This window comes from Protopterus annectens, chromosome 4.part0, assembly GCF_019279795.1.
Source record: "Protopterus annectens isolate FY-2018-M chromosome 4.part0, PAN1.0, whole genome shotgun sequence".
Taxonomy (NCBI): domain Eukaryota; kingdom Metazoa; phylum Chordata; order Ceratodontiformes; family Protopteridae; genus Protopterus; species Protopterus annectens.
The window spans coordinates 604,607,075-604,631,008 of NC_056733.1; the positions used below are offsets into that span (position 1 = coordinate 604,607,075).

Sequence of the window (23,934 nt, forward strand, 5' to 3'; positions counted from 1 at the left end):
AAGAAGTTTAAAGGAGAAGAATGATTTTCAAGATTTGCCCTTCGCCTGTGTTTTCGGTCATTTATTTTTTATTTTTTGGCATGTCCACATTTTGAGTGCCATCATTTCAGTAGGGAGCCATATAATAAAAATTAATCGTATTTCCTCACCAACCTTTCCTAATATTAAATTAGCTTCAAAATCATCTGGCATATGGTTACTGACAAACTGCATTTACTAAAATCATATAACTTGTGAAATTTTGAAATCACATAAATAAAGATGTATGCAATATTAAAACAACTCTTCCCTCCTATACATATCTAAGTGAAAAATAAGTGCACAGCTTATCTATCATAACCAATCCTTAGTACTTGAAAAAGTAAGTACTCTCAACCTGAAATCGACTTATGGCACCTGTATGGGTAGGCCCCATAGAGTTCTTGTGGCATATATGGAAGTTGATTGCCAAGCCTTTCTTTCACACAGAAACTGTTGTTGCTGCTGCCCAGTTGTGCCCCAACCAGGTTTTAAATCCAAGTCTACCAGTTGCTAATCCTGTGCTTTAAGTGATATTGGGTTGAGGTGTAGTACTAAAACGAAGCCATAACTTTAAACACATTTCTATAGCATCCCTGTAACATTTTATTAATAACAAAAGCATCTTAACAATAAAATTAAATATCCAGTAACAGCATATAGCTAAATTAACCTGCCCTTCCTCTCAGAACCAAAAAATCATAGCACCATCAATCATACATAAGGCCTTCCCCTGCCAAATATGTTGAATATTTTCTTATAAGGAATAACATAAATTTTGATGTCCAAATCATTGCTGTATTTATTGTTGCACTTAATCTGTTACTTCTGTATTTATAAACAGAAAGATGTTATCAAGCAAGCATCTAGCATAACATGATAATAAAATTGCTACTACCTCAAAAAACAAGAAACTAACAGCATTCACCTGCAGCCAACACACCTTTGAAAAGTCACTAGATGCCCTTGCTGAAAGCTTAGAGCACCCAAACCCACTAGAACCAAGTAAAGAACTGATAAACTTGCAAAACATGCTTACATAGACACACACACACACACACACACACACACACACACACACACACACACACACACACACACACAAAGAAATTCCAATTAGCCAGACTATGCAGTTGCTTTAATCTTTCTGGAAAGCTCCCATATTGCTACTCAACAAAAAATGGGACTCCTTAATTTCTATAATCAGTCATTATTCCCTTTGGTTTGCAAAAGTGACAAAAAGCCTGTAGCCACCCCCCCCCCCCCACACCAAAAAAAAAATGATTCAAAGCCATTTAAGACAGTTTAAAATGAAATACTAACCTATACAGGGCAAAAACCTAAACATTACTTTTAAATTGTTGAAATGCTCAACAATTAGAACTTCAATCAAAGTAATAAAGTATACATGTATCACTATTGTGCACTTCATACATTTTACTGGAGTTCAAAGATCTGCTGCCTTACTTCTTGTGATAGAAAGCAAAACTCAACTATATGAAGCAGTGAGTCATTAATAACAAGTATATGCATTTAATTAATATGAATTGTAAATATACACACAACAGGTTAACTGATGAGGCTGAGATATATAACCTGTCTGGTGAGGCTAGTGAATCAGTATGGCCTAAAGTGATTTTTCTTAAAGTTAATAAAGAGATATTAACAATTACAGATATAAGCACCTACTTGTTTCCATTCCTTCTCATGTTTCTCAATATCATCAGGGAGAGAACCGAATGTGTCAGAAAAAAGCCCTGCCAGGCGGATAATATCCTCCCAGCTCTGATCATTGAGCCAAGGCCAAGGCTTCTTTCTTTTGCTTTTCTCCAGTGAAATGTTTCCTGTCAGAAATAATGAAAAATCAATTAACTACTGATGTAATATATTTCAGTAAACAATTAAGAAAAAAAAAATCAGATCACTAGTCTTAATAGCAAGTGTTTTTCTACGATGTGAACATGCAGTTAAGGCATAAAATTTAAGATAAAAGCGAGGATGCATATATGTCAATGTTCTCTTATATTCCACTAATTTGAATCGATTACAGTTAGGTATCAGAAAAGGACTGTAGGATGTGACACTATTTAATAAATAAATAGCTAAAGACAGCAACTACACAACACATTCTTGTTTTAAAAATTTTAAAGGGCACAATATGTTTCAAAGAAATAGTTTTGATACACAGAAAAGTGAGATTCATTTAATGCAGCATAGGAGTTTTACACACATCTGCTGATAAAATTAACATTTAATATGCATATCCAAGAATTTGTTTTGTGTATCTATTTACATACTTAACTGTTATTTGTTAACCAGATAAGTCAATCCTTCTCTGACATGAGCGATGCCACTAAGATTGTTTAGTTGTACTGTACCTCATTCGATTTAAAACTAATTCAGTCATGCAGCATCACTGATCCATGATTCACTCTGAAATGAGTAACACTAGCTCAGTGAACCCTTTCAAGGTTATATTCTTGAATGAACAAATGAAACAAGCATTTATCTGTCTATTTATCTATCTATTCACATTGAAAGAGATTAATTAATTACTTGCAGTAAAGGAGTGAAAGTGCTTAGACCATGTGATGATGTTAATCCTGCCACAGAACCAGAGGAACCATGTTACATTCTAAGTGTGAAAAAAATATCTTTTCTCAGACTGGAGGAATTTTTCCTCTCTCAATTGTTAACTCTGTAAGTGAATTGGCCCTTCTCAGACCACTTTAAGCACAACTCAGGCCAGAAAAACATGCAAGAGAGAAGGCCATATTTCAGACAGGTTAAGAGTATTCCTTTGCTGATCACTATTCTGTTTTCAAGAGCCAGAAATTTTAACGTCTTCTATGCCTAGAGAAGAAGTTCTCTGATTTTAGGAATTATTCTGCTGTAAATTATGTTGCAAATTATGCTGAGGATCCTGTCGGATTACTAGGTATTTGAATGTTCTAGTGATTTGTATACACTTGGAGTTGCTGATTTGTATTCTCCATTGGGGTGGTGGGGTCTTGGGGTAATGTCTGTTAGGTTCCAAACAATGTGGATTTAGTTTTATTTTTATAGTTAATAATGAGCTGCATTTAGTATACTCAGACTGACAGGAGGCAAGGTCCTTTGTAAGTGGAGTTTCGATTACAGGTGGAGAGAGGTTTGATAAATACAGTGGTTCAAAAGATAGAACACTTGCCTTTTGTGTCAGAAGATCAGAAGACTGTGGGTTGTATTGACTGGATTATTTTTAAACTGCTAACACTGTAGTGGAACATCAAGGGGTGCTGCATTTACTGAGTGTGCTGTCCTTTATACGAGTCATTAAAACGAGGTCCCATTAAGTTGATGGTAGCTCTGGTGAGTGTAAAAGATCCTACAGCAACTATTGAAAACAGCAGGGCTCCCCTATTAAATACATTATCTACAATATTTACATACAGAACACTATTTACAATTATTTAAAATTTTTACAATACAACCAATTTTCCATCATTTGGATAACTTTATACATATGTTTATGGGTCTATATTAGAACATTGAAGTTTCAAAATGTCGAATGTTCTAATATCCACCCCTATTCAGCGAAAGCTGAAAATAGCGAAGCTACAGAAAACCAAATTTTTTTCCTAGGGAAAGAATTCGGTTGTCCGTTTCTGTTGTTTTGCTATTTTCAGCGCTGCGGTGGAAAGTTACGGGTCGGGTTCAGGTAAGTGTGCGATTGGGCACAGGTTAGGTGAGTTAGGGTTAGGGCGCGGGTTAGGTATGTGTGCAATTGTGTGGACATGAGGGTTAGGGCAGGGTAGGTGAGTTAGGGTTAGGGCACGGGTGAGGTGAGTGTCCGATAGTGACGGACCTTAGGGTTAGGGTTTGGGTTAAGGTAAGTAGATAGTTAGTGGTGTATATACAGTTTAGTGTAGAGTTAGATGCAAGTTGTTAGGTGTATGTGTGTGGATTGCTGTTTGTTTGGTGTGCTTGTGTTGTGAGTATGTGTTTCGGAACAGCAAATTTTTTCCCTAGGAAAAAATTCACTGTTCTGCATGTTTGATGTTGTAAGCGTTCGCTGAATAGGGGTCGATATTAGAACATTCAAAGTTTTGAAACTTCGATGCTCTAATAGAGACCCCAATTTTCTTCCTTCAGCTGAATTCATTTTATGACCCCACCCCTTTTCCCATAACCAAAAATGTATTTATTTTTAATATTTCTGCCAATATCCATTTCCCATTACATTTTAATTCAGTCAGTCTTTCATTCCATATTATGTAAAACATCTTTCTATTTTCTTTACAAATTTCCTTCTTTTACCTCTATAATTTCAATATTTCAACATATCCACATTTCTATCCTCCATTTTCTTAATTCCTTCCAAGTAATTGTTTTCACACAGCTTTTGCCATCATTTCTTCACCCTTTTACATTTAAAAGAATACATGTTCTGTTGTTTGAACTTCACCACAGTAATTACATATTCCTTCTATTTTTTTATATGGCATATTCGCTTTTAGTGACAATTTTTGTTGATAATTTCCATAGAAAATCTCTACATTGTACAAGTTTTTACACTATACTGCTCTCGTTTTTATGGCTTTTATTTTTTTCCTCCATCCTTTCCCATAGTTAAGCACAATAACACATTCATTATGTTCAAATGCCATATTTCCCATCATTTATTATATCTCTTATTTTTATTGTTCACAATATTATTTTTTAATACTGTTTTACTTCCTCATTCACAGCTTTTCTTTCTCTTCTATATTTACTCATTAAACACCATATTTTGTGTCTTTTTCTTTCATTATTACACTTATTAATGACCCATTTTCTTCTTTCATCATATCAACACTACATACATTTCATGATGCTGCATATACAACCAGAATTACCAAACCCGACCCTCCTCCTTCTTCCTTAATGTAAAATATTCCTCTTTTTACTGGAGTTAATCTGGATCCCATATAAATGAAAACACAATTGTCATTAATTGCTTTTCACATTTTGTAGGAATCATGAAAACATTTGTTAAATATGCAATTTTCCCAGTAATATAGAATTTATTAAATACACCTCCTTTTTATATGGGGTCTATATTACTTCAGTGAAAATTCAGTTCAGTGAATGACATTTTAAGTTCACTTACATCAAACATGCTTTTCATCCAACTGTTCATACTGAGATCGCAGTACAGTGAGGATCGGAAAATTTGCCCTTTCCCCACTGTAGTATCATCTCAAAGTTGGTATATACAATTAGGCGGAGGTGTGGGGAGTAGATTTTGTTGAACTTCGCTGAAGTGATATAGACCCTTTATAAGATAACTTACACATTCTTCAAAATAAACATATGCCTTATTTTTTAACATACCTTCCCACTGCTGAATTTAACTATGTTGTTGTTTGTCTTTTCGGATTTTCACGGTTAGGGGTCACCATAGCGGAACTCTGGTCCACTAATGATTGGCAGTAAATTTTTTTTGGTGCCGAGTTGCCAGCCCGACGCCCAACCTTCAGCGAAGGCACTCCCATTCACATGTCTTTCGGAGGCCACTCGACTGCGGGGAGGACATGCAGACTCCACACAGAAGGCACTCCAGCTGAGAATCGAACAGGAGAACCATTTGTGTGAGGCAACAACACTACTGCTGTACCACCGCAGCTTGCCCACTGCTGAATTTAACTCTCATTTCCAAATGTTACACCTAATAGTTTTTATTTTTTTCATGTTAAACTGAATATTCCCTATTTTTTCCTAATCCTTTACTCTTATCTCCATTTATACTCATGCCTATAACTGTCAAAAATGTACTGAGTTGCTTAATGGCTTCTTCCATCTATTCTTTGTTCTTTGTCATTAACACTATATCATCTGCATATGAAAACATAATTGGTATTCTAATACCTTATATAGTCCTATATTCAGCTACCGTTAATGATGCATTTATTTTACTAACTACTGCATTCATGACTAACACAAATAAAATACTATTCACTGGACATTCCTGTCTCATTCCACTCTATCTCTATTTCTTGTCTTAACCATCCATTTACCACGACTTTTACTTAACATTTTTTCATACACTGTAACAAATATCTTTAGTATAATCTAACTTATATTCTTTTATTATGTCCCATAAAACTTCACATTTTATCTTGTCAAATGTTTTATTCAAATCACCTGCCATGATTTTAATTTCTGTTTTCCTGTTCACTTTATCTACAATTTCTCTTATTATCATTAGAAACTCTTGACTTCCTTTTCCTTTGTTTCCCAAATATTGTTTTTTTTCCTATATTTTATTTTCCAGTCACTCTCTTTTCTATTATTTACATAAAAATCTTATAATCAGAATTATTAAGTACTACTGACCTTCAATTTCTTGGCTTCTTTTACCTTTTCTCATATAAATTTCATAGCTCCAACACATAGTTCTTCTTAGGTTCATAGGTTCATAGGTAGATACTAGGCTATTTGCCCTAGGGCATTTATAAGCCTAGCCAGAGTGTATTTGGCTTCCGCCTCCCTATTAGATTAGGCTACTGTGCCTCTGTAAAGTAGGTCACAGAAGGTACCCTTTTAAGATTAGTTTACTGTGCCTCTGTCTAGCAGGGACACAGAAGAGATCCCAGGTCCACGCGTCCAGATTTCGCTTGAAGAGGGTCAGCGAGGGGCTATGTCTAACATGAATTGGGATTCTATTCCAGAGTGAGGGGAGCCTCTGGGAAATGAATCTGTCCCTCCAGCATGTCCTATTTATTTTTGTGCTAAGGTTTAGGTCCCTGGAGCATGTAGCTCTAAGGGACTTGGATTTTTTGATGTGGAGCATGTCCATTAATTCTGGGTTTGACATGGCTTTGTACATCAGGCATAGATCGCCTCTGAGTAGGCGGTAAGCAACTGAGTAGAGCTGGAGTTTCTTTAGTCGAGCTGCATAGGACATCTGTTTGTAGCCCATGATCCTCTTGGTGAGGTACTTTTGGGGTCTCTCCAGTTGCTGCAGGTGTCGGGTAAGGTACATCCCAAAAGGGGCATTGTATTCAATTATGGGCCTGATGAGTGACGAGTAGAGGGGCACAATGACCTCTCTTGATCTAGATGCGAACCCTTTCATGATAAGGTGGGCTATATAGAAGGTCTTTCTAACCACTTTGGCAACGTGATTATCAAAGGAGGGATTACTATCTACGTTAGTCCCCAAATCTCTAATTACTTCTTCTGTACTTAATGGATTACCACCTATGTGGTAATTTGTGGGCACCTTGTTTTTCCCAAAGGGGATGACTATGCACTTTTTAGCATTTAGCTTGAGGCCGTGACTCTGGCACCAAGCATCCATCTCTGTGAGACCCTTTTGGAGGATGCTTGTGTCAGCTGGAGATTCGATTATGGCCCCCAGTTTGCAGTCATCTACGAACTTTGTCAGCCATAATCCCCCCCGTGTTAGTCTGAACCTCAGAGAAGTATATACCGAACAAGAGAGGTCCCAGAACTGAGCCCTGTGGGATGCCACTTGTAACTGGTTTGGATTCGGACATGGCACCTGCGATTCTGACCATGTGGGTTCTATCTCTGAGCCAGTTTGCAACCCATCTTGTGATAAAGGGGCTGGTAAGCTTATTTATGATGCCTGAGTGGGGTATTGTGTCGAAGGCTTTTGCGAGGTCCAGGTAGGCTGTGTGGACTACCTTGCCCTCATCTATGGCTTTGGTAACTATTTCAAAGAAATCAACTAGGTTTAAGTGGCAAGATCTGCCCTTAACAAAGCCAAATTGGGTAGGGTCCAGTGTCTGGAGGCTCCCAATGTCTTTGTTTATGAGTTCCATAGCTTTACAGACCAGACTAGTCAGGCTTATGGGGCGATAGTTTCCGGGGTCCGTTGTGGCACCACCTTTGTGGAGTGGGACCACTGTAGCTGTACACCATTCTTTGGGTACATATCCTGTAGTAAGGCTAAGTTTGAACAGTGACTTAATGTGAAGGTTCAGTTCTTCTTGGAGCTCATGTAAGACAGAGCCTGGGACACCATCCGGTCCCATAGATTCTGTGTTTTTTGCTTTGGAGAGGGCAGCTTTCACCTGTGCATCTGTCATGTCAGGGAGGTTACATTCAGTTGGGATAGGCATTTGCTCCTTTGGGGGGAAGGGGGGAGAAGTTTGCGCTGAATCTGTCTGCCAGGATGTTGGCTATGTCTGTAGGTTCGGTATATTTTGTACCGTTATGCAACAATTCAGAGCATATCTGGGAGTTTCCGCCCATGTTCCTGACATAACTAAAGAAGGCCTTGTGATTATCTTTAGTGTCTAGGGCAATTTTTCTTTCGAAGCTGGCCTTTGATGATTTTATGAGGGATCGAAGTTTCTTGCTAATACTGATCAGCGATGCCTTCCCTTTTTGGGATTTTGCTCTGTCATGTAGTAGCTTCCTCCTTCTGTTGTATAGCTTATTTATGGCCGGGGTCCACCAGACCGGTCTCCTGTTTTTGGAGGAGTGAGTTTTGGTTTTATTTGGGATAGCACGATCCATGCATTCCTGCAGGTGCTCACAGAATGCATTTGTAAAGGATTTTGCGGATTGGGCTGTATTATCCTCTGGCCCAGGGGCTTTGAAAGATTCCACCTCAGTCTTGAGAAGTGCAAAGTTGGCTTTTGAGAAATTCTTTACAGTGATTTCCTTGGCTGGGGGTGGGGACGGGATATGGATGTCCAGGGAAATTTGTTTATGGTCTGATCTTACCAATGAGGGGTTTACTTCTGGTGTGGAACATACAGTCCCCATGTTGGTGATGACCATGTCCAATATGTTGTTCCCTCTTGTGGGAGTGGTGACCAGTTGTTCCAGTGCGTTATAAATTCAAGGAACCGTTGGGCGAGGGTGTTTGGGCTTAAGTAGTTTTCCCAGTCAATGCTTGGGTAGTTGAAGTCACCCAATAACATAGTGTTTGGAGAGACCTTCATATTCTCCTCAGGAATGCCAAGTGGGGTTCCTGTAATAGGGAGGGTGTTCTGTAGCAGGCTACAAACTGAAAGGCAGTTTTGCCCGCTGTTAGTTGCACATGGATGGTTTCTGATGCTTCGTGCAGTGCCACTAACCTGCAGGTGTAGGTATCTTTGATGAATATAGATACTTACCCCCTCCTTTTGTGCTTCGGTTCGAGTTTTGGGGCTGAAACGCATGGTATGAGTTATAACCTGGTAGTGCTGGGGTGCTCTCAGGAGCCTTGAACCAGGTTTCTGTTACTGCACAGACATCGATTTTCTCCATACTGAGGAGAGCCTCGTGTGCGTGCATCTTGAGGTTTAGACTTCTGGCATTGAGTAGCATTACCTTTAGTTTTTTTATCCTTGGGTTGTCTATGGAGGTGGGTTTGTCCTTTGAGCCTTGCCTAAAAAAGGCACTATGGGGGTGGCAAGAGCCTTGGCCAGTATACGAAAGCCTAAGGGTGACAGGTGCAAGCCATCCCTAGCGAAGCAACATGGCTTGTCGAGCATATCATCCCAGGCTGACAGACACTGGATCCCCTTTGAATGACACCAATACTTTAGCCAATTGTTGAAACTGATCATTTTGTCTTTATACTGTGGCATCATTCTTGGTGAGGGCAAGATGCTACTCAAGGTCACCAGCCTGGGCTACATGGTCAGAGAGCTCCTCTATGTCTCTTTTCATGTAGTCCAGGGAGGTACGTCTCAGGTCATTCACACCAGCATGGACAATGACGGAGTCATACTTGTACTCGCTTTGGGTGACCTGAGTGCTTGCGTTATGTGGCGGATCCTGGCACCCAACAGGCAGCTTACAGTGACCTTCTCCTTGTTCAGTCTGGTGAGCGGGACGTCAGTGTGCTGGACAATAGAGTCCCCTATAACAAGTGTATTTGGTGTGTTGTTTGGCCTTAAGGTCTGTGACTGTGAGGCACACTGATTTTGTGAGATATGTGATTTGTGGGTATTGTTGAGTGGTGGCTGTTGCTTGGATATCTGCTTAGGAGGCCTTTGTTGTTTAGGCAGATTTTTATTTAGAGCCTCCGAGTATGTTTTTGTGTGTTTATGTGTTGGGTATGCAGATGCAATAGGTCTGTGTGAGACTGGATTTGTGGTGAGGGTGGTTACCTTTTCCTCCTGACTGACTGTGCCAGTCTTGGGTTGAGAGAGCTCTGCCTCCAGTTTGGCTGTGTAACTGCATCTCTCACATGTATTAGAGTTTGTTGGAAGGAGGAGAGGGTTGTCTGTGTACATAAGGCAATTGTAACATTGCCTCAAAATTCAGATTCACCAGCTGGACTGGAGAGTAACCTTGAAACTGACCCTTGGACATACCAGATTAGTATAGAGAACTGTTTTTTTTACTTATCAGATTAGGGAAGGGAACTGATTTTTCACTTGATCAGGAAGGACCTAATACTTATGAGAAGTCAAGGAGGGTGTAGTGCTTTAGTTAGTTAGTGTTTCCTTATAACAGCTGAGCAAGTGCAGGGCTTTAGAAAGAGAATAGAGTGATTACTTTGAGAGTTTGAACAGTTCTAAGGGAAAAAGTGAAGAGCAGACTTTGTGGAGCCTGGAATAGTTTAAACCTGTTTAGGCGGTGCTGCCCGACTCTGCTCAGTGCGCAAAACCGCGCAAAAAGAGAGTTGTAGGGTTTTAAGAGAGCGACATCAAGGAGTTTAGAATTGACCCAAAATGGCCAATGAAACTACAGCTTCTAGGTAGTAACCACTCCTCCAGAGACAGGCAGGCTGTTCATTGTTAACCACTCCCACTGGTGAACACAGAGACTTGCCTTTAGCCCAAGCAAGCACTGGCCTTCTAGAAACTTCCAAACAGTTCAGAACAGCAAATCTGTAACTGAACTTTCTTACCTTTCAGAAAGTGGGGAAAAAAGCAAGATTTTTTTTTTCTTTTTGTTGTAGTTTAAAAGTAGCAGAGATACACAAGCAGCAAAATAATCACAACAGTGCAATAAATGACCCCACACTTGAGTGCTAGGCCAAAATCAGGTAAAATGCAGTTTTTAGAAAAAAACGATTTTAAATTAAGTGCAACACAAGAAATGCAGTAAACAGGCTCTAGATGTGTTCCAAGTACTGTTACTGTTACAGATACAAACTTTAGCAAGCCGGAAAATGCCAAAAAATAGGTGGCAAAGCAGTAAAACTTAACAAAAAATCAGAAGAAAATACTTAAAATCACAAAGTGGCTCCTTTTGTCTAAAACCTTCCTGTAGACATTCATTTAATACTTCCATGAAACACTTCTTCTGTCGCTCTAACATATCTCTGTACATACAATATTTTATTCCATCCAGTCCTGTTGCTGATTCAATATTTACCAATTTTATTGCATTATCACTTGTTCATTGTTTCTTTTTCTAGTTTTTTATTATCCTGTTTCATTATTTTTTTTTAACTTTTTAGTTTTGCTTTATCTTATTTTCTTTAAATGTTTTTTCTGTATATTCTTTTATGATTATCTTTACTATTACTATTATTTTAGTTGATTTTTTGCACTTTCTTCTTTCCCATTTATTATTTCTCTTATTATCCTTTTGTTTGCTTTTTACTATACTACTCAAATAAGATGTCACCTCTTCCTTTTTCCCTTGTACTTTTGTTTAAACAACTGCTTTTTGATCTTCTCTTGACTGATCTGATATATTTCTTCCCCTCTATCAAAAAAGATTTCTTCTTTCTTACTAAAACTGTAAATGCATAATTACCTACTTCTTTGTATTTTCCTTTGCCTCTTTTCTTTTTAAAGTTTGCCATTCCAAGTAACATTTTTTATATTTATCTTTGAAACTTATCCATCATAATATCCAATTCTTATAGAATTCTCTCACACCTGCATGATCTTTCCACAACTGTCTACTCATTTCTATACATTCCTTATCTAATTTTAGTCGCTTATGTTCATAGGTTCATAGGTAGGTACTAGGCTATCTGCCCGAAGGCATTATAAGCCTAGCCAGAATGTGTTGGCTTTCACTGCCCCCTTAGATTAGTTCCATGTGCCTCTGTCCAGCAGAGACACTGAAGTGATCCCTGGGGTAAACTTTCTGTTTCCCATCCACTCCTCAAGGTTTCTCTTGAAGAGTGTTAGTGAGGAGCTATGTCTAATGTAGATTCAAATCTTGTTCCAAAGCATGGGAAGTCTCTTGGACAGGAATCTATCCCTCCAGCACGTCCTATTTATTGTTGTGGTGAGGTTTAGATCCCTAGATCATGTGGCCTGAGGGTATATGGTTTTCTTCATGTGATACATGTCCATTAATTCTGGGTTGGACATGGCCTTGTATGTCAGGCAGAGATCACCTGTGAGGAGGCGGTATGCAACCGAGTACAGCTGGAGTTTCTTCAGTCGAGCTGCATAGGGCATCTGTTTGAGGCCAGTGATCATCTTGGTGAGGTACTTCTGTGGTCTTTTCAGCTCTTGCAGGTGTCTTGTAAGGTACATCCCAAATGGGCGTTGTACTCTATGATGTGTCTAATGAGTGATGGGTAGAGCCGCACAATGACCTCTTTTGATATGGATGTGAACCCTTTTTTGATTAGGTGGGCCACATAGAAGGATTTTCTAACCACTTTGGCAAAGTGTTTATTAAAAGAGAGATTATTATCTACTTGGGTCCCCAGATCCCTTATTACGTCTTCCGTATTTAGGGGACTACCAACTATGTGGTAGTTTGTGGGTACTTTGTTTTTTCCAAAGGGGATGACTATGCACTTTTTGGCATTTAGCTTGAGGCCATGATTTTGACACAAGGTATCCGTCTCAGTGAGACCCTTTTGGAGGATGTCTGTGTCAGCTGGAGAGTCAATTATAGCCCCTAGTTTGCAGTCATCTGCAAACCTGGTCAGCCATTGTCCTCCTGTGCTTGCCTGTACCTCTGAGAAGTATATGCCAAACAGGAGGGGTCCTAGGAATGAGCCCCTGGGGAATGCCACTTGTAACCGGTTTAGAGTCAGACCTAGCTCCCGCAACTCTCACTATGTGGGTTCTGTCCATGAGCCAGTTGGCAACCCATCTTGTGACGTAGGGGTTTATGTTCAGACTGGTGAGCTTGTCTATAATACCAGAATGGGGAAGGGTGTCGAAGGTCTTTGTGAGGTCTAGGTAGGCTGTGTGTACCACCTTTTGGTAACTGTCTCAAAGAAGTACACCAGGTTTAGGAGGCATGATCTGCCCTTAACAAAGCCGAAATGGGTAGAGTCCCGTGTTTGGAGGTTCCCAATGTCTCTGTTAATGAGTTCCATGATGATGCACTCCACAGCCTTGCAGACCAAGCTAGTCAGGCGTATAGGGCGATAGTTCCCGGGGTCTGTTGTGGCTCCACCTTTGTGGAGTGGAATAACCATTGCTGTGTTCCACTTTATGGGTACATAGCTTGTGGAGAGGCTAGTTTATCTTTGAGCTCGTGTAGGACGCAGCCTGGGACACCGTCCAGTCCCATTGATGCTGTGTTTTTTGCTTTGGAGAGGGCTGTTTTAACCTGAGTGTCTGTGATTTCAGGGGCTCTACATTCTTCTGGTATGGTTATGGGCCCTTTTGGGGGTGAGAGGGAGGTGATGTTTGCACTGAACCTGTCTGCCAGGATGTTGGCGATATCAGTCAGTTCAGTGTATTTTGTGCCATTCTGCACTAACTCTGAGCAGATCTGAGCATTGCCACTTAGATTCTTGACATAGCTAAAGAATGCCTTGTGGTTATCTTTGGAGTCCTTGGCAATTTTTCTTTCGAAGCTCGCATTGGATGATTTTATGAGGAATCATAGTTTCTTGCTGATACTGATCAGGGATGTCTTCCCTTCTTGGGATTTTACTCTTTTCTGTACTAGTTTCCTCCTTCTACTGTATAGTTTGTTTATGGCAGGGGTCCACCAGACTGGTTTCCTTTTCTTGGAGAAGTGAGTCTTGGTTTCCATGCATTTTTGTAGGTGCCAATAGAATGCATTAATATAGGATTTTGTAGCTTGGACAGCGTTATCCTTTAGCATGGGGGCTTTGAAACTTTCCACTTTGGTCTTAAGTAATGTGAAGTTTGATTTTGAAATGTTTTTCACGGTGGTTTCTGGGATCTCTGAAGCATCATCCTGTGCCACTAACCTGAAGGTGTGGGTATCCTTGATAAATATGGATATGCCCCCGCCTTTTGTATTTTGGTCTGGGTTCTGTTGCCGAAATGTATGGTACGAGTTGTAGCCTGGTAGTGCTGGGGTGCTCAGTGGAGCCTTAAACCAGGTTTCTGTTACTGCACATATACTGATTTCTCCATACTGAGGAGTGCTTTAAGTGCCTGCATTTTGAGGTTTAGACTTCTGGCACTGAATAGCATTACCCTCAATTTTTTGTTACTTGTGCTATTTATGGAGGTGGGTTTGTCTTTTGAGCCTTGCCTAAAAAAGGCACTATGGGGTTGGCAACAGCCTTGGCCAGTATTTGAAAGCCTAAGGGTGACAGGTGCAAGCCATCCCTAGCGAAGCAGCGTGGCTTGTCGAGCATGCCATCCCAGGTGGACAGACACTGGATCTCCTTTGAATGACACCAGAAACTTGGCCAATTGTTGAAATTCATATATTTTTCTTTATACTGTGGTGTCATTCTTGGTGAGGGCAGGATGCTACTCAGGGTCAGGGTCATACTGGCCTGGGCTACATGATCAGAGAGCTCTTCCATGTCTCTTTTCATGTAGTCCAGGGAGGTACGGCTCAGGTCATTCACACCAACATGGACAATGACAGATTCGTATTTGTACTTGTTCTGGAGTGACCTGAGTGCTTGTGTTATGTGGCGGATCCTGGCACCCAACAGGCAGCTAACAGTAACCTTCTCCTTATTCAGCCTAGTGAGTGGGACATCAGTGTGCCTGACTATAGAGTCACCTATTACTAGTATGTTGGGTATGTTATTTTGTCTTAAGAGCTTTGATTATGTGGCACACTGGTTTTGTGAAGTGTGTTTCCTGGTTTGTGTTTGGGGGTGGAGGTTGTTTGGATGTCTGCTTTGGAGGTCTCTGTTGCTTTTGCAGATTTTTATGTAGAGCATCTGAGTATGTTTTTGTGTATTTATGTGTGTTTTTTTCCGGTGCTGGTTTAATGGGTCTATGTGAGTCTGGTGGTGTGATGCAAGTATTTCCCTTCTCCTCTTGACTGTCTGATCCAGTCTTTGGTTGAGAGAGCTTAGCCTCCAGTTTGGCTGTATAATTGCATCTCTCGTATGTATTAGTGTTTGGTGGTAGGAGGAGAGGGTTGTCTGTGTACATGAGGCAGTTGTAACATTGCTTCAAAATGCCCAGATTCACCAGCTGGACTGAAGAGTACACCTGAAACTGCCCTTTGGACATGCTTGGATAGGTACAGTGAACTGTTTTACTGAATGGCTGGTAAGGTCGAATAGAGAGCCTTGTCCTTCTATACAGTATGGGGGGGGTCTAGTGCTAGGGTTTATAAGTGCTTGCTGTGAGTTTTGAGCAAGTGCCAGGCTGTGAAATGAATGGCTTGAGTGCTTAAGTTGAAAGTTTGTCATGTTCCAAGGGAAAAATTGAGGAGGAGACTATCTATTTTTATATATCCATTTCTTTCTTGAACCTCTATCCAAACTGCTAAATGATCTGAAAATCTAGTATATTTTGTTCTTTCTTGTATAATTTTCAAACTTAATAAAATTGCTCTGTTCTTAAATTACATTTTCTGTATGTTCACTATTTAGTACCCCAAATATATAACTTTCCACTTTGAATCACTTCTAACATTGTTTTTACACCACCACTCCATGTTCTTTTTTCTTAGATTACAGTTAAAATCACACACTAATACCAAACCATGTTCATATTTACATAATCTGCATAATCCCCATATTTTTTCTGTTTGTAATCACACTTCTTCTGTTAATATTCATGTCCTCTAATATAACCATGTCCATATCAAATAGTGTGTACCATTTTAATATCCCCTATTCTTTGTTTTACAGTCTTTAAACTGTTCACATTTATTGTGAAAATCCTCAGCTTATTTATTTTTCTTGCATACTTATTTTCTCATTTTTATTACCCTTTCTTATTTTCTTTCATGCCCAAACCAGTAAATTTTCTTTTATTATTTACCCTTTTCTCAACTGAATTTTTCCTTCCCTTCACTACTCTCCAATTCTTCACTTCTTCTTTACATATTTCTGACATTCCTTCATTCCCTTTTATTTATTATTTCTTCTTCTCCTTCCTTACTATTGTCTATCATTATCTGCTATTCTTCTTCTTGGTCTTGTATTTTTTTCTCCTGTTCTATATCTCTTGCTTATTCTCTTGTTCTCTGCATACTACTTCTTTATGTTCATCTACATTTTCCTTACAATCCATCCATAAAAGACCATTTTTTCACATTTAAAACATTTCAATTCACATCTTTTACATCAAGACCCACTTTGCCACAAATATAGCATTTCCTTTTATCACAGTTATTAATTAAATGATCACTTTTTCCATAAAAAAAATTTTTTTTATTGACCCCAATATTTCACTGTACCTTTGTTTCCATCTAAATTTATCATACTTGGAATATGCACTATTTTTTCATGTTTAATGCAACGCTACATTCCCAACCTCCAGTCTACAAACCTCTGTTTTTTCATAAATTTTAGTAATGTCCATCACTTCTTTACAATCTTTAAATAATTTTTTAGTGTATCCTTTTCAACTTCATTGTGAAACTGAACATATATTTTCTTTCTTGTTTCTCTATTAAATGATTTAAAAACATACAAATTCCATGGATTCCAATTTATCTTTATCTCATATTGTCCCAAAAAACATATCCATATGTTGTCCAGATTCAAATATAATGTCCTAAAAAGTGGCTTTATTTATAAGAATAAATGCTCTTCAGTGGTGGTGCTGCGGTAGCATTGTCACCTCACAGTAAGACGTTGTCCTGTTCAATTCTCAGCTAGAGCGCCTTCTGTGTGGAGACATGCATGAATGGGCGTACCTTCGTTGAAGGTTGTGCGTCAGGGTTGGCAACTCTGCATGTAAAAATCTACTGCCAATCATTAGCAGACCAGAGTTCCACTGTGGCAACTCCTAACCAGGAAAAGCCGAAAGACACAACAACAACAACCTCTTATAGAGAAATGCCCAATGATGCTATTATGTTGTCTCAATACCTGTCCGGTCTTCTTTAACACTTATTCTTATTAAAAGATTATTTTTTTCTCAATTTTGTCTTCTTTTCTTCTGTCCTTTCTTCGTCTTTTACTGTATCTGCATAAGACGACTTCTCCTTTACCATGTCCCATACTTCTTTTCTTCCTGAATACTGCCCATTATATCTGGCCATGAAATCCCCTTCTCACTTTCTGGTTCACTTTGCATCATTAAATCCTGTAATAAGACATCCCACAACCCTCCCAATTGGAGGGTTGTAATCCTTTATGGCACTCAGCTTCACCTTCAAACAACTGATGCTGAAAAATAACTTACAAATCTTTTGAAGGTTCTTCCATCTTCATGGTGTCATGAATATCTGTTTTTCCCTTCTCAATACATGTAAACACTTTCTCTGAATGCTCGTTTGCCTTCATAATATGCAAGCTACCTACAGCTTCCTCTTGCAAAGACTTGACTACTTTTGCACTAAGAAAAACCTCCAATCACTCTTGCTCACTCCTTCCTTCTGCTACCTCACATCTTGGTTGTTTCTCCAGTTGAAACAACTCCTTGTTACTTCTTTAGTCCACCATGGTTCTCCCTGCTTCGAGCCACCACTGCACCCAGAATGGAAGCGGGAAGTGCAACATCAAAATGCATCCCCTGCTCGAAAAGAGTAGGGATTCTTTATTAATAATCATCACTTATATACATTATTTACATACTAGATATTATTTACATTATTTACAATTATTTACACCTTTGTACAGTACGGAACAATTTGACATTATTAAACAATTGCCCCCCACCCTTTTCCCAAAGCAAAAATGTATTTTCTTTAAAATTTCTTATAATATTCACTACCCATTAAACTTTACTTCATTAAGTCTCTCAGTCCATAATGTCCATAGAATAAAAAAAAGTATCAATCTTTTCTACTACTTTTTGTTTTTTGTTACCATAACATTCATATTCAAACATGTCCATGTTTAAATATTAACCTTTACAAAGCCTTTCAGCATTCTGTTTTTACATATATCTTCCCATATTTTTTTTATTCTAGAACATTTCAAAAACACATGTTCTGCTGTTCAAGTTCTCTACAATGAATACATATTCTTTTCTTGCCTTCTTTTATAAGGCATGTTATCTTCAACAAGTAATGTACCTATAGATAATCTCCCCCAAAAATCTTTACATTCATATATTTTCTTATACTACCTAAATCTCATTTTAATAGCATTTCTTCTCTGGCTATAATGTTTCCAAGGAAAAATGAAAAAAAATGTTTTTTTATAATATTTAAATACCATTCTTTCCTATTTTTTTCAACAAATGTTCACATTTAATTTCCATAAAATTTTTTGATATTCATTTATATCTTTATTCATATCACTTTTCCATCTTTTCCCTATCCCCATTTTTTCTCAAAAATACTCATATTTAGCATACAAAATGCACTCTTTCAAATTCCTATTCTCTTTTTTATAACTTAATAAGGCCCTATACAAATTTAATGAAGCCACATGCACAATTAGGTTTTTTTTTTAGGTTCATAGATTAGTACTAGGCTAACTGACCTTGCAGGCCATTTTAAGCCTTGCCAATTATCCCTTGTGAGACTCAAACCCTGTACCTTGTGCTTGCAAGGCAAACAACTTAACCATAGGCCACCATCCCAACCCCAAGTCCCCCCTTCCTCCTCCCTTACATATAAAATCCCCCTTTTAACTGAATTTAATCTAGACCCCCATATGAATGAAAACATAATAGACATTATGTCTTTTTCATGGTTGGCATCAAATAAATAATTGCTACATATGCCTACTTGCCTAAATGAATACAGTTTATCAAATACTTTTTTTTCTTGTACAACAATTTATTTGACTTCCAAAATGTACATATAGGTCTTAATTCCTGCAAAATTTTCTCCCACTGTTTTTTATTATGATCATTTCATCCAAATACTATTCCTAGTAGATCTATAACCTCTGCATTGAACTGTATATCTTCTATATTTCCCATAAATCCAAAACCTTTACTTTTATCTTTATTTATACATAAACCAAGTATTTTTAATAATTAACTTTCTAATTATCTCTTCCATCTATTCTTTGTTCTTATTAATTAACAATAGATTATCTGCATAGGTATATATTATTGGTAATCGCATTTCCTCTGTTATTTTATAACCTGTCATATTTAGTATTATATTCATTTTATTGAAAATCACATTCATAACTAAAGCAAATATAATACTGCTTGCTAGGCATCCTTGCCTTATTCCACATTCTATTTTAATTTCCTCATTTAACCATCCATTTATTATTATTCTTAAATTATTTTTCTCCTATACAGATTTAATTATTTTTAATATCATTTCTCTTATGTTATAAGCCCCTAATATATCCCATAAAACTTCATACTCTATTTTAACAAATGCCTTACTTAAATCTCATATTTATAATGTCATATATTACTTCTTTCACTATCCATAATAAATCCTGATTTCCTTTCCCCATTTCTACCAAATATTGCATGGTCAGTCAGCTGCTCACTTTATTTGTTAGTCTTTTAGTTATTATTCTTAAAAATACAGTACCTTACCATCTGTATTATTCAATTCTATAGTTCTCCAGCTTTTTATATCTTATTTCTCTCCTTTTTTCCACATGAATCTAATGATTCCCATACACATCTCTTTATCTGTCATACCTATCTTTAACCATTCATTTAATATCTGTACAAAAAAGACTTTTTGCCAATTTTCCCTATAACAGTACATATGCTATTCAATACCATCCATTCCTGTAGCTGTATCCAGATTGAGATCTTTCAATATTTCATTTAGCTCTTTCGCATTTATAATTTTCTCCAAATTCTCATTATCTTCTTTGCTTAGTTTTTTAACTATCTATTTCTGTGTCACTTTTACCACTTTCTTTACAAAAGTATGCTCTATATATTTTTTAATTATTTCAAATATTCCTTCTTGTGTTATTTTTCTTCTTCATTATTTTTTGGTTCCCTTATTATTCTTTTAGTATCTTACTAATTTATTCAAGTAAGGTGCCACCTCTTCTTTTCATCCTTGTACAAAATATATTTGTTTATATAACAATGTCCTAATTTTTCCTGATTTATATGATATATTTATTTTTCTTTCTTATAAAACACTGTCTTATCATTCACTACTTCCTTAAACACTTCTTGACTCAACTGCTTATATTTTATTTTCTCCATCCTTCCCTTTTTATCTTGATACTCCAAAAACACTTTTTATATTTTTCTTTAAAACTTACCCACCAACCTGTTCAATTTTCATAAAATATTCTCATGCCTATATGATCCTTCCATCGCTTATTAATATAATTCCTATCCTCTTTAAGTCTTTTTAATTCATCCTCTTGACACCTGTACCTATTCTTATATACCCACCTTTCTCGTGTACCTCTGTCCATATGGCTAAATGATCTTATAAACCTGTCCTTTGTATCCCTTTCTGCAGAATTTTTAAACTTTCTGACACTAAAAAAATCAATTTCGGAGTTAATTTCACTTCTTCTGTAAGTCCAACATTTATTATCCCATATGTATAGCTTTTCACTTTCATTATCTCATATATAATTTTAACATCATTACATTTTTTTCTTTCCTATTCTAAAATTGCAATTAAAGCCCTCCACTAATATTATATCCATATTAACATCTACATAATTTAGATTTATTTTAACATTATCTCTCTTTCTTTCTTTGTAACATATGCATATACTGCAAAAATTCTATAAACATTTGTTTTCCATCTCAAATCTATTATTATTCTTCCTAATTCTACTATTGTAACATCTAAGATTTTAAAGTTGTCTTGGCATAATATGCCTATTCCTAAGCATGCATGTTTTGCCATATTCCATATAATGTTTCCACCTCATAATACTTCAGTTTGTAGCCTTTCTTAATCTGGCAAGATTCTAATATAATTGTGTGTGCATCAACTGAAGCAAATCATTCTAAAATCCCGAATCTCCTTTTAATATTTTTCATAGTATTAACATTTAACACTAAGATTTACAACCTTTAAATGAAATTAGCATAATTATTCCTCTCCCGTCCTTTACCTTTTTGTTCTCTTTCACAATTATACTTTTAAACTTTCTTTTCCTCTCTTTCACCTTTTTTCCTATAGATTTTTTCCTTCTTCTTACTACTTGCCAGTTTACATATTCCTACTCTCTTGTATCAAGTACTTCTTCTTCCCCTTCCCTTTCCCCACCCCCCATTAAATATTTCTTTCCTGTGTACTAGCATGTCTTTCTTGTTCCTTTTCTATATTTTTATCTATATCATATATATCGGATCCTGTGTACATTCTTTTTTCTGTAACTTCTACATTTTCTTCACAATCTACCCATGTATATTCATTTTTTCCACATTTTTTTACATTTCATATCACATTGTCTTGCTTCATGACCTGTTTTGCCACAAATAAAAGATTTTCGTTGATCACATTCATTAATCAAATGATTATTTTTTCCACAGGAAAAAAAACATGTTTTTAGCTGCCCTCTACATTTAACAAATCCTCTGTTACCATTCACAGTAATCATTCTTGGGATATGTACAGCATTACCACATTCAATTTTAAAAATAATCCCACATTCCCAATTCCCAGTCCATAAAACTTGGTCATCATATATTATAGCTGTGTCCATAACAACTTTACATATAATTTTTAAATATTCTTTCAAGTCCTCTTTTTCAACTTCTGTTCAAAATTGTATCAAAACATTTTTTTTTACTTTCCCTATGAAATGTCTGCATCATATACTCACTCCAAGATTATAATTCTTTGTTTGTTCATACCATTCTAAAATAAAATCTATATATTGTCCGGTTTCAAAGAATATATCATAGTACATTTTTTTATTAATAAAAATAAAGGCTTTTACCTCCTTGGGTGAAACACCCAGTGGTGCAGTTACAGTGTCCCATACTTCATACATTTCAAGCCCTTTCTCTTTCTTCCTGCTTACTCTTATAGCAAACTTCTTTTTCACCTCCTTCACTTCTTCAAGTCTTCTTTCTCCTTCTTTTACTGTCTGTGCATACGATTTCTTTTGCATCGTGTTCTCCACAACCTTCTTTTCTTGTATCTTCTCCATAATTTAACGCCATGAAGTTGCCACTTCACTCTCCAGTTCACTCTACTTAATAATTTCTTTTAAATAATACCCCTCAGCCCTCCCAATTGGAGGGTTGTAATAATATATCCCTGCTGGCTCTCTCCATCTCCCTCAAACAACCTTTCCTGGAATAGATGCTCTGAATCTGGTACATCTTCAATGACAATCCATTCCTTCACCTCCTTCCTTCCTTTCTCCTCTGATATGGATGAGCTCTCTGCTTCTTCCTCTTCACTTAACTGCCTTTCTTGTAAAGGCTCTGCTATATCCATCTTCACATTCTCCTTCTCTGATACTATTTACTCCTCATAAACACTCACTGTGCTTCTTCCTCTTTCTCTCAACCATCTTTGTACCCAGAACTGAAACAGGAAGCTGGATGCACCACCAATAATGTCCCCATATGCTATGAGTAGGGAAAGTTCCCTGATGCCCTGGCCAAATTGCCCCTAGTAGTATATATACCACTTTGAATCCCCTCTGAAAATAGGCCACCAGCATAATGAGACTAACCTGAACAATAAAGGATAGATACATAGATAGTTAGACAAAATATTACCATGCCACATGTGTATACAATTATTGGAATTTGGCCAAATGCAGAAGGAAAACTATTTAAAAATGAAGAGAATAAGAACAGGGAGAGAAATGATCTTTGGCTTACACCTTTATCTAAAATGGCAAGGGGAAAAGTACAGTTGTGTAAGTAAAACCTACCATAACAGTAGATGTTTGCATAGATCACTGTTGCAGTAGAAGAAGCTATATGGAATATAGCCTGGTAAAGATATGACAACTGTCCAGCTTCCTCAGCTTTAGGGCACCTTCCATGTGCCTTAATCATACAACAGCTTGAGCAGAGCTGTATAAATTCAGTGGTTCAGGCACCAAACATTCAGAGCTTTCCTGCCTGACAGTCAGGGAGGCTACAGCCCTGCTAGTATAAAACACAATATAAAGAAAAGGAGGTGTGGAGGCAGGATGTTCCAACTAACAGTGATATACTGAAATATCTACTTTTATGGCAATCTATGATAAGATGTACTATATGCATCATTAGATTACTGTTGCAGTAGTTTAAGCTATATGTATATATTACCAGTGCTTGCAAAGAAAGGGAAGAGATAGAAGGATCAGAATCCAGGAGCCCTTACAGAACAGGCCTTTCAAAACCTGCTCTGGACCTAAAGGGTGCACAGATGATCTACTTCTAGAGTCCACCCTTTTCCAAAACTTGATAGAGGAAGCCAAAGCCCTGGTAGAGTGGGACCTTCCCTTGCATGGAAGAGACTTGCTACAGTGAGAATAACAGAAAACAGTAGCATGAGACATCCATAGAGAAACTGTTTCCTTTGGTACTGATTCTCATTTCTTCTCATCTTCATAAGAAATAAACAGTTGATCAGAACTCCTGAAGGTTTTAGGCATAAATGAAAGATTTGTTCTCAAAGTTACCCCATACAATTAAATAAATCATTATTAATAAATAAAATTACTCTATTCCAGTAAAAGATGAGAATAGGTTGGCTCAACATAAGAGCCTGCAATTCATATTCTCTTCTAGCAGACATCAGAGCAATGAGTAACACTGTTCCCAAGTTAAGAACCTCAAA

At 37.4% G+C, this 23,934-nt stretch overlaps 1 protein-coding gene across 1 annotated transcript in view; it reads right to left on the reverse strand.

Annotated features, from left to right (window-relative positions):
* The window catches only part of DNAH10 (dynein axonemal heavy chain 10), a 5,879,077-nt gene that overhangs the window by 886,045 nt on the left and 4,969,098 nt on the right, over positions 1-23,934 (reverse strand). The window contains exon 68 of the mRNA XM_044069759.1: positions 1,708-1,862. Within this exon, the coding sequence (XP_043925694.1) occupies positions 1,708-1,862 (155 nt within the window). The remainder of the gene's footprint in view (positions 1-1,707; positions 1,863-23,934) is intronic.